This window comes from Protopterus annectens, chromosome 5.part0 (genome assembly GCF_019279795.1).
Source record: "Protopterus annectens isolate FY-2018-M chromosome 5.part0, PAN1.0, whole genome shotgun sequence".
Taxonomy (NCBI): domain Eukaryota; kingdom Metazoa; phylum Chordata; order Ceratodontiformes; family Protopteridae; genus Protopterus; species Protopterus annectens.
In genome coordinates, this window is record NC_056735.1 from 772,841,464 (window position 1) to 772,853,579 (window position 12,116).

A 12,116-nucleotide genomic window follows, 5' to 3' on the forward strand; every position below is an offset into this window, starting at 1 on the left:
TTGTATGTTGACTAACACATCTCAAGAATCCAATCCCATGCACTAGGAAACAAAGGAATACTGAAAAATCTGTCTGAGGACTAATGCTAAGGTTGCCACCCATCCCATTGTCAGTGGAACACTCACGTGTTGAGCTGCCTCATCCCGTTGCCCGCTGTGGAAAGTAGTGGGACTTGAAAAGTCCCGCTTTTCAATCGCACTGAATTGCCGTGGAAAAGCCACAATTACTTCTGGCTTTTCCACAGCAATTCAGTTACGTCACCAACCCAGACCTGCAGGCAAAACTTCTGCCTGTTAGGTCTGGGTGCTGTAATTCGTGCAGCAATTGGCTGCAATTCATGAAAAGGGTGGGGATTGGGGCAGGAAGAGCCCTGCAAAGATCGCGGCTGTAGGAGCGCTTTGTTTTAAGCGCTTCTACATCTGCTAAAAAAAAAAAAAAAGACAAGATTTTTTTTTCTAACGAGCCAGTCAGTCAGCCATCCATCCATTCATACAGCCATCCATTCTTCCAACCAGCCAGCCAGCCATCCATCTATTCATCCAGCCAGCCATCCATCCATTCATTCAACCTGCCAACCATCCATTCATTCAACCAGTCAGCCATCCATTCATTCAAACCAGCCAGCCATCCATTTATTCAACCAGCCAACCATTCATGCAGCCAACCAGTCAGCCACCCATCCATTCAGCCAGCCAGCCAGCCAGCCAGCCATTCTTCCAACCAGCCAGCCAGCCAGCCATCCATTCATGCAGCCAGCCAGTCAGCCATGCATCCCTTCATGCAGCCAGCTAGCCATTCTTCCAGCCAGCCACCCATCCATTCATTCAGCCAGCCAGCCATCCATTCATGCAGCCAGCCAGCCAGCCATCCATTCAGCCAGCCATCCATCCATCCATTCATCCAGCCATCCAGCCATCCATCCATCCATCCATCCATCCATCCATCCATCCATCCATCCATCTATCCATTCATCCAGCCAGCCATCCATCCAGTCATTCATCCATCCAGCTGCTACTCCCACCAACCAGCTAGCCACTCCAGCAAGTCAGCCAGTCAGCTAGCCACTCCATCAGCCGGCCAGCTAGCCACTTCAGCAGCCAGCCAACCAGCCACTCCAGCAGCCAGCTAGCCAGCTAGCTAGCCACTCCAGCAGCCATCTGTCATACCCATAACAGCATCTCCTTCTCCGCTCCTGTGGTGATGTCATGGTAGAGGGTGTGGCCAGTGTCATATTGGCCACACCCCCATGTCCCACTTTGGCCTGCTGAAAAGGTGGCAACCCTTGGCCTATCTGATGAATAAAACAGCAGCTATGATCCTCTTATTTAAACATCTTTTGCTATAGTGAACTATGAAACTACTGTACTTTTGTTTTTCAATAGCATTTGGCATTCAGACAGATCAAGAGCATATCTTCATACATACCACATGTAATGCCATTTTAATACATACAATCACAGATATTTCAGGTCTGTGCAGTAAATTGATATTTTCTGGAAACTGCTAATAATAACATCATTTATTTAATTGTTTGTTTATTCATTTTGTTTCCTACTAGAAACCTGAAACATTTAATTTTGAAGAGCACAGGGAATTAATGACAGTCATCCTCATGTATTTTTAAATTTTAATTTTACACTGTTTTCAAGACACTGTCTCAGGACGAAGACTACTTTTCCTATACTTTCACTGGCAGATGTCAACTATCTTCACGGGATAACTGTTTCAGTATTCCTATGTCTCCTAGTGCATGGGATTGGATTCTTGAGATGTTCTACATGAACTACAGAATGAACTGACACCCCACCTAAGTACCATGTTCAGTCATAGCCTCACCTCAGGCTATGTGCCCACTGAATGGCGCACAGCAACGGTTATCCCACTCCACAAAGGGGGAGCCATCACGGACCCCAGAAACTACCGCCTCATTAGCCTGACGAGCCTGGTCTGCAACGCTATGGAACGTATCATCATGGAACTTATAAACAATGACATTGGTAATTTCCAAACTCAGGACCCCACCCAGTTCAGGTTTGTAAAAGGCAGATTATGTCTCCTAAACCTGATAGACTTTTTTGAAGCTGTCACCAAAGCCGTAGATGAGGGTAAGGTGGTTCACACAGCTTATCTAGATCTCGCCAAGGCTTTCAACACCATCCCCCACTCTGGAATTATAGATAAACTCATTAAACTAGGTGTAAATCCCTATGTCACAAGATGGGTTGCCAACTGGCTCACTGACAGAACCCACACTGTGAAAGTAGCAGACTCCAAATCCAACTTCAGACCAGTGACAAGTGGAGTACCACAGGTTGCAGTGCTGGGTCCTCTCCTGTTTGGTATCTACTTCTCTGAAGTACAGGCTAACACAGAAGGTCTTTGGTTAATGAAGTTCACAGATGACTGCAAACTAGAAGCCATAATCAAAACTCCAAAAGATGTGGACATCCTATAAAATGGCCTCACTGAGACAGACGCCTGGTGTCAAAGCCATGGCCTCAAGCTCAATGCCAAAAGTGCATTGTCATCCCTTTTGGTAAAAACTCTGTACCCATGAACTACCACATAGGTGGTAATCTACTTAACATCGAAAGTGTGATAAGAGACCTTAGGACACAGGTGGACAGTAGTCTCTCCTTTGATAATCACATCGCCACAGTAGTCAGGAAATCCTTCTATGTGGCACACCTCATCACAAAAGATTTCTCATCCAGAAAAAAAAGGTCATTGTTGCCCTCTACTTGTCACTCATTAGGCCCATTATAGAGTACAATGCCCCTTTTGGTATGTACCTCACAAGACATCTACAACAACTGGAAAGGCCACAGAAATACCTCACAAAGAGGATTACCAGCCTGAAACAGATGCCCTACGCAGACCGTCTCAAAAAACTGCAGCTTTACTCCGTCGCATATTGCCTACTCAGAAGCGATCTCTGCCTAACACACAAAGCTATGTCAAACCCAAAGCTTTTGGACATGCTCCACTTAAAGAAATCCCAATCCCTCCGAGCTACATGCTCTAGGGATGTATACCTTGTCACCTCAATAAACAGAACATGCTGGAGGGATAGATTCCTGTCCCAGAGACTTCCCATACTCTGGAACAAACTACGTATCTGTATCAAGCAAAGCTCCTTATTAGCACTCTTCAAGAAAAATCTTGATGATTTGATGGGAGATAGGAAATTCACCCCAGGGATCACTTCTCTGGCTCTGTTCGACAGTGGCACAGGAAAATAATTTTCTTGGGTGGCGAAAGCCAGGGTACCTTTTGACTATGCTATATAGGCCCCAGGGCCAATAGCCTAGTATCTACCTATGAGCCTATGAAATGCAGGTGCTATAAAATTACTGAAAGCAGAAATGTGAAATATGAACCATTCTGCATTTTGCAACATAACCTTAAATATGGAAAGAATCATTATCAAAACCAGAATAAGGAGCTTTCATTTTAACTTAAAAACACCCAAAAATCAAACAAATGATCAGAAAGCCTGTTTCCCAAAGCAAATTAGTATAAACATTGTTACTGAAACTACCAAACTACCTCACATTTGAATGTTTAAAAATATGCATGTGAGCTGTTGATGGGATCAAAATTTTATGAAATATTCTCAAAAGTTAAACCATAAAAAAAGTTACTTACATATTTGTTGGTGATGTGTCATAACAAATAATTCCCTTTAATTTTAATCATTATATATGTATATTGCAAACATCAGTATTCTGTCAGTCAGTGTGCCCAGCCAACAAAAGCTGGGCACACTCACTGACTGAATTTTTTTAACCTCACTCCATGTCTCCCATAGGTGTCGAATTTGTACCAGCTAGGGTAATCAGATTCTCGGCGGCACTGATTTTCGTTAAACGTCTGTGTTCTGCTAGTCTTAGGGCAGCCTTTCATAAATACTAATTGTCTTGTTTGAGTGTAAACTGACACCATTATTAAAGAGCAGAAAATAGTCTCATAATGGAGATGAAGATAAACACCACCTAAGGAAGAGCAATCTATAATACTTATTGTTTAAGCAAAGAAAGGAAATCAGTCATACAATCAAAACTGGAAAAAGACAGTAAACATGGATATATCTTAATATGCACATTTGTTTATGTTTGTTTAAACATAAATAAATACATTACACACACACAACACACACACACACACACACACACACACACACACACACACACACACACATATATATATATATATATATATATATATATGGGTCTACTTCAAAGTATCGAAAGGTGACATCATCAAAGACCACTTTATCGAGATGACATCGCTGAAACCACAAAATATTGGACACTCAGAACAGTGAATAGTAACCCCAGGAAGGGCAACAAAGCAAACAATGCAGCAAATAAACCCTACCAAGTTGGGGGGCTCTGCCCCCACCCCCACCCCCAACTAAATATACCAAGTCTGAGATCATACTACAGTGGGGAAAGGACAAGGTTCACCATGGTGGCCAAGGTTTCTCTTCCTGGGGAGAGTTTTTACTGTTTTATATACATATATGTATATATATATATATATATGTATATATATATATATATATATATATATATATATATATATATATATATATAAAATATATGTATGTGTATATATAGATATGTATACATATATATATGTGTGTATGTGTGTGTGTGTGTGTGTGTGTGTGTGTGTGTGTGTGTGTATATATATATATATATATATATATATATATCTTTTTATGGAAAATGTAATTCAACATTTGTAATTGCAAACTTTTTTGCTGCATCAAAAGTGATTTAAACTCATTTGCTCACTTCTGGCAGTGTTAAGTCTATGTCAGATTGTGTCATCGAAACTCCTAATGATGTGGACATCCTACAAAAGGACCTCACTGAGACAGATGCCTGGTGTCAAAGCCATGGCCTCAAGCTCAATGCCAAAAAGTGCATTGTCACCCCCTTTGGTAAAAACTCTGTACCCATGAACTACAATATAGGCGGTAGTATACTTAATACCGAAAGTGTGATAAGAGACCTTGGGACACAGGTGGACAGTAGTCTCTACTTTGATAATCACATTGCCACAGTAGTCAGGAAATTCTTCTACGTGGCACACCTCATCACAAAAGGTTTCTCATCCAGAAAAAAAGAGGTCATTGTTCCCCTCTACTCATCAGAAATTAGAACCATTATAGAGTACAACACCCCTTTTGGTATGTACCAGATGCTCAGGTAAGAGCCGCCCTCTCCAAAGCAAAAAAGACAGCATTAATGGGACCAGAGGGTGTCCCGGGCTGCATCCTACATGAACTCCAAGAAGAGCTAAACTCAAACATAAAACTACTGTTCAATCTCAGCCTTACTACAGGATATGTGCCCAAAGAGTGGCGTACAGCAACAGTGGTCCCTCTCCATAAAGGTGGTGCCTCAACGGATCCTGGAAACTATCGCCCCATAAGCCTGACTAGCTTAGTCTGCAATGCTATGGAAAGGATCATCATGGACCTCATAAATAAAGATATTGGGGAACTACAGACACTGGATCCTACCCAGTTCGGCTTTGTTAAGGGCAGATCCTGCCTCTTAAACCTGGTTGATTTCTTTGAAACAGTCACCAAGGCCATTGACGAGGGGAAGGTGGTCCACACAACCTACCTGGACCTCGCAAAAGCCTTCGATACAATACCCCACTCAGGCATTATAGATAAGCTCACCAGCTTAAATATAAACCCCTATGTCACTAGATGGATTGCAAACTGGCTCAAGGACAGAACCCACATGGTTAGAATTGCTGGAGCCATGTCAGACTCCAAACCAGTTACAAGTGGTGTCCCACAAGGCTCAGTCCTGGGACCTCTCTTGTTCGGTATATATTTCTCAGAGGTACAGGCCAACACGGAAGGACTGTGGCTGACCAAGTTCGCAGATGACTGCAAACTGGGCGCCATAATCGACTCTCCAGCTGACACAAGCATCCTCCAAAAGGGCCTCATAGAAACAGACAACTGGTGCCAGAGCCATGGCCTCAAGCTAAATGCCAAGAAGTGTGTAGTCATCCCCTTTGGCAAAAACAAAGTGCCCACAAATTACCACATAGGTGGTAATCCATTAAGTACAGAAGAAGTAATTAGGGACCTGGGGACCCAAGTTGATAGCAATCTCTCATTTGACAACCACGTGGCCAAAGTGGTTAGAAAAACATTTTATATAGCCCACCTAATCATGAAGGGATTCACATCTAGATCAGGGGAGGTCATCGTGCCTCTTTACTCATCCCTCATCAGGCCCATAATTGAGTACAATGCCCCTTTTGGGATGTACCTTACCAGACACCTGCAGCAACTGGAAAGACCCCAAAAGTACCTCACCAAGAGGATTAAAGGGCTCAAACAGATGCCATATGCTACCCGGTTAAAGAAACTCCAGCTCTACTCAGTGGCATACCGCCTGTTCAGAGGCGATCTGTGCCTGACGTATAAAGCCATGTCCAACCCGGAATTAATGGACATGCTGCACCTCAGAAAATCCAAATCCCATCGAGCTACGCACTCGAAAGACCTGAACCTCAGCACTGAAATAAATAGGACATGCTGGAGGGACAGATTCATAACCCAGAGGCTCCCTTCACTCTGGAATAAAATCCCAGTCCAGGTTAGGCAGAGTCCCTCATTGACTCTCTTTAAGAGGAATCTTGATGAGTGGATGGGAGATCGTAGGTTTACCCCGGGTATCACTTCTGTGTCACTGTTAGACAGAGGCACAGTATACTAACCTCGAAAAAGGGCATAGCAAAATAAATTTAAAATGGGTGGCGAAAGCCAAACACATTATTGCTAGGCTTATAAATGCCCTAGGGCAGATAGCCTAGTATGAACCTATGAGCCTATGAACCTCACAAGACACCTACAACAACTGGAAAGGCTGCAGAAATACCTCACAAAGAGGATTACTGGCCTGAAACAGATGCCCTACGCAAACCGTCTAAAAAAACTCCAGCTTTACTCCGTCGCATATTGCCTACTCAGAGGTGATCTCTGCCTAACATACAAAGCTATGTCAAACCCAGAGCTGTTGGACATGCTCCACTTAAAGAAATCCCAATCCCTCCGAGCTACACGCTCTAGGGACCTAAACCTTGCCACCACAATAAACAGAACATGCCGGAGGGATAGATTCCTGTCCCAGAGACTTCCCATACTCTGGAATAAACTACCTATCTATATCAAACAAAGCTCCTCATTAGCACTCTTCAAGAAAAATCTTGATGATTGGATGGGAAATAGGAAATTCACCCTGGGGATCACCTCTGTGGCTCTGCTCGACAGTGGCACGGGAAAATAATTTTCTTGGGTGGCAAAAGCCAGGGTACTTTTTTGGCTGAGCTTGTATAGGCCCCAGGGCCGATAGCCTAGTAACTACCTATGAACCTATAATATCAAGGAGACAATGAGATAGCTTTAAGCTATCGCTGATTACTTTTTTTAAGATAAAAAATATATCTATAGGGACCTTAAACCTAAATAAATATTGCCCAAGACATAGACATTACATCTACACAGGTGAAGGAAGCAATGATCCTTAAATAAAGGAGAAAGTCAAAAGCTTTGAACAGTAACCAAAAGACTTGTACTATTTTATGCCACTGCCCTTTTGGGGTTCACAACCCCAGGAGTTAGCCATGAAGAATCGGAGGACTAAATGAGCATCTTACACCCAGCCGGGAAAGAGCAGGTTGGTTACCTTTTTGTTGACCACTAGTGGCAATTCTCAGACAGGAACTGCAATGTCCCCAGAGATAAAAAAATGTACCGTGACAAATAAGAACATATATAATAATAAGATATGATACGTTTTTTAAGATTCTCTTCAATCAGTTTGTTAGAAAAAGAAGAGCTCTCAAAGGAAATATTCAGAACTTTTCTGAACACCAGAGAGAAGCCCTGAAGTCTGTAAGTCTACTTTCTTAAAAATGGCATAGGGCATTTGCCACAGCCTAGTACTCCAGGCATTGATGCTGTTGTATTTAGAACTTGGAAACAACAGCATTTGGTCCATCATTTACACACTTCTTAAACTGCCATTTCATCTCCTCATGTATTTGACCTGCTAAGGAAGTGTCTGCCTTCTGATGGTTTATTTGAATGTAAACCTTATAAGACAATTTAGATAGTCTAAAACATCAAATCAGCCAGTGTGTCAAGCAGTCAATCAGGAATCAGTTGATCATGTACTCATTTATTTATATGCACATTAACAATATCACTTAAAATAACCTAAACCATAATGCAAACAAATGTGTGTGTGTGTGTGTGTGTGTGTGTGTGTGTGTGTGTGTGTGTGTGTGTGTGTGTGCGTGTGTGCTTGTGTGTGTGTGTGTGTGTGTGTGTGTGTGTGTGTGTGTGTGTGTGTGTGTGTGTGTGTGTATTGGGGCATGCATAGTCTAGGGTAGCAAACTGCATACAGCATTAACATATTAGAACACAATATAAAGATATTTATGATCTTATGGAAATGGCACATTTTTAGAGAGTGCTACCCAAAGAGGTATATTCCCTAAACAGTCAAGGTGGAAAATTCCACAGGAACAGAAAGAAAAGAAACTGCTTTTCTACAGACTAATCAGTATTTCTTGATTTTGCATTCGGAAAAAACTGAGGTAAGAAGTAAGTAATATTACCCTGCTGTAAACCAAAGTTGGACTATCTTCTGTTGATCTCAGAATATAGGGCCATTTAAGGCAGGGGTACAGCCCACAGCAGAGAATGTTTGTGAAGCCTTGTTCAGCAGAACAGCAGACTTCAAGTAAAAGGAATGGATATCAGAGATGGTGATATTATTCACAATATTTTTAACTTTTCTTTGTGTTGTAACTTTCCCCTCCTTGAATTTGAGATCTAAGACATTGATTACTATCTTAGAAATTGGAAAGATGAAGGTGCAAGTCAACACTTTCACAGGTGAACATTTTTTTAACTCATTCTCTTGACCTGAAGTATGCTTATGGCCTTGTTAATCCTTGAAAGTAGAAGCCATCTTTTACAAGCACATCACAAGAAGCACATTAATTCTAAATCTTTGTTTACCAAAAAATAGCCCGCAATGCAAACAAGAAATTAAATGTAATCTGGTAAGCATGGTATGTAAAGATTCATATCCAGCACAACCACATTAAGTTTCTTCTTTATCCACTTTTAAATGGTCTAGTTGTAGTCGAATCAGCTTACATGGGAGACCCTGAAAGACAGGAACAATCTGAGGGTACCTTGCAGTTAAACTTAAGAAAATAAATTAAAACAAGTAGCCCATTCTTAGATCATGTAATATCACCAACTGCTGTTGACATTATTAGTATGGTATCATGCTTCCAGTATGGTGTCCATCTGCACTATGCAGACATCAGATTATATTTTTAAGCTTTGGCTCTGATAATATTATTGCTACTGCTGCTCATACATGTTTGCAGTTCTGACACATATTTCAGCTGTTCTGCTTTATATGTCACAGGGAAAAAACAGTATTTAACAGTATTAAGTAGTTTACATTCACATTCTGATTCTGCAGCTGCTGCAATTAATGCTTGTGCTACAACAGACCTCTGCAGCAAGGATATATTTAACTAAAAGCATACTATTTTGTTATGTGCTTGTATCATACTGTAACTCAGAATTATCGACTGTGGTTACTAAAGTGTCTGTATTGATGAATAAGTAATAGGAATATGCATATTTAGTATCTGTTGGGATACTGGTTGTTAGGTAAAACACATTTTAATGGTGTAACTTCTTGGGCCACTAAATGTATCTAGATGAATCATATTTATGATTTAAAGACATACCAAGCATTAAACATCAGGAATAATAACTTCACTTTCTTAGCCAAAATGCTCTGTTTTTGTGTTATGGAATAGTTATTTTATTTCCTAAATATTGCTAAGTTATAATTAGTGGTATCTGCCATTTCTGCTGTAATCACAGGTTATAGAAATTTAAACACACAATCAGTACCATGAAACAAATAGTTGGGTACACATTTATACACCTTTTTTTACCTCATGTTCTCTAACATTTGTAAATGTACTTTAAATGGAACTGCAGATCAGCTTCCTATTTCAATTATGTTTTTTCTAGGGAAAGCTAGGCATTTGTAGGAAGTACTTTTGCAGAGTCACTATTTAAGTCTTGTCATGCATGCTAGTCTTGCCTTTGTAAATCACAAAGATGAGTGATTTAGAAAAGCTCTAAATTATTTTAAATTCAAGACAACTAAACAAAAAAATGACACAAGTTTGGTTTCTGCTTTAGAAATTAAGGTTCTTAAATTGAGTTAAGTCTGGTAACTCATGCATCCGACAGAGGTCCTAAACATACCTGCAATTGCTGAGGAGTTACTTGTTGCCACTTCCTTCCATCTATCCAGGTACCTGAAGAGATTTAAAACATACATGTGAAATACTTTTTTCAAAGTCTGCTTTATAAATCTGATGCAGCAGTATTTAGGAAACCTGACTACACTATTCCAACCGCTGAAAAATAAGTTAAGTAACTCAACCTGCATTCATTGAAGCTATTATATGTATATAAAACTGTTTCAGTCCCGACCTGGACCAAAGATCAATGTATGTGTTGACTAGACTAATTAATGATTCATAATGCTTAACATTTCTGTACCTATATCTGTACATATTCATATACACAATTCATAACATATATGTAGTGCTTGAAACATGGTGATTAGACTCCAATATCTGGAAAAAGACAAATCAGTTAAACATTTCAATAGTGTGAGACCTGATCCTAACAAATGTTAAGCACATCTTGCTTTCCTTGTTAATATCGGCTATCGCTCTAGGCAATTAATCCTGCCAGTACGGGCCAGCAGACAAAAGGGGCAGAATAAAAAACACATTTGTTTCTGCCTGCTGTCTCTGACAGTAATGTGTCCTTCACTTTTTTGGTCTCTTACATTGTCTTTCTGACAGTACTTGCTAACTGCTTCATAGCTTTGAAAGCCGGCAAAACACTTAGTGATTTTTCTTCTATAGCTAGTTTACATCAGCAGAGAAAGCTCCATGCCCTACAAATAATTATGATCAGGTCTTTGGTCATAACCGTTTATTATGTGTTCTCAACATGGATGCAAAGATTCACCTCTCAGGCTTTGTTCCCGAAGTGAACTTCTTGGCAACCATGTTCCAAACACATTATAAGCTGGTTATGATCAGCAACCCGCTCATAATCCTCTATATTTATCTATGTATATATATATATATATATATATATATATATATATATATATATATATATATAATTACAATGCTTAAGAACTATATCTATATATCTACAAAATTATAATGCATAAGAACTATATTTATTTGTATATCTATATAATATACAAACACATACACACATAAAAATAAATATATGAGCAATTGCTCAAACATTTCTTTAGTTGAAATGGGAGTGTCTATCTTGTTTAGTAGATTCTTGTCACTGTGTGAGCTGTGGTTTTCTGAGAGGTCAGTGAACAGTGTGGTCATGGAGTTTCCCTTTTTCTAGGATACTTTGTGATCTCATAGCTGGTATATTTAAGTAGCAGGCAGTATGGGGTGCAAGTAGGCTTCCAACCCCTGCAAAAACACTTTATTTTGTATTTTTTTACATGTTTTTGACCAAATATTCTATTGATGTAATTTGAGCAACATAATATCAATCAGTAGATTTTCCTTCTGTTTCTGTTATACATATATATGTAGATGTATTGAAGTTAATTGTGTTTCCATTAGACTGATATCTGTTCGGCCAACAAAATTTGATCGACTAAACATATGATCAGCAGGTGTGCAAGATCCCACAGTTCTTGGGGTAAGGAAATGTGCCCTTCCCCAAGACTGCACAATCTCTGAGTCTTCCTCTTTCTGCTTTTCCTGGTTAGGGGTCGCCACAGCGGATCATCTGTCCGTTCATGATTGGCAGTGGAGTTTTATGGTGTCGAGTTGCCAGCCCGGTGCCCAACCTTCCACAGAAGGCACACACATGCACACACTCACATTTAGAGTGTCCAATCCACCTACTGCATGTCTTTGGGATGTGGGAGGAAACCAGAGCACCCGAAGGAAACCCACGCGACCA

The 12,116-nt window shown here is 40.4% G+C and overlaps 1 protein-coding gene across 1 annotated transcript in view; it reads right to left on the minus strand.

Moving 5' to 3' along the window:
• Positions 1-12,116, minus strand: part of CCHR5.PART0H11orf65 (chromosome chr5.part0 C11orf65 homolog) — a 426,753-nt gene that overhangs the window by 55,050 nt on the left and 359,587 nt on the right. Inside the window, exon 8 of the mRNA XM_044072623.1 lies at positions 10,356-10,408. Within this exon, the coding sequence (XP_043928558.1) occupies positions 10,356-10,408 (53 nt within the window). The remainder of the gene's footprint in view (positions 1-10,355; positions 10,409-12,116) is intronic.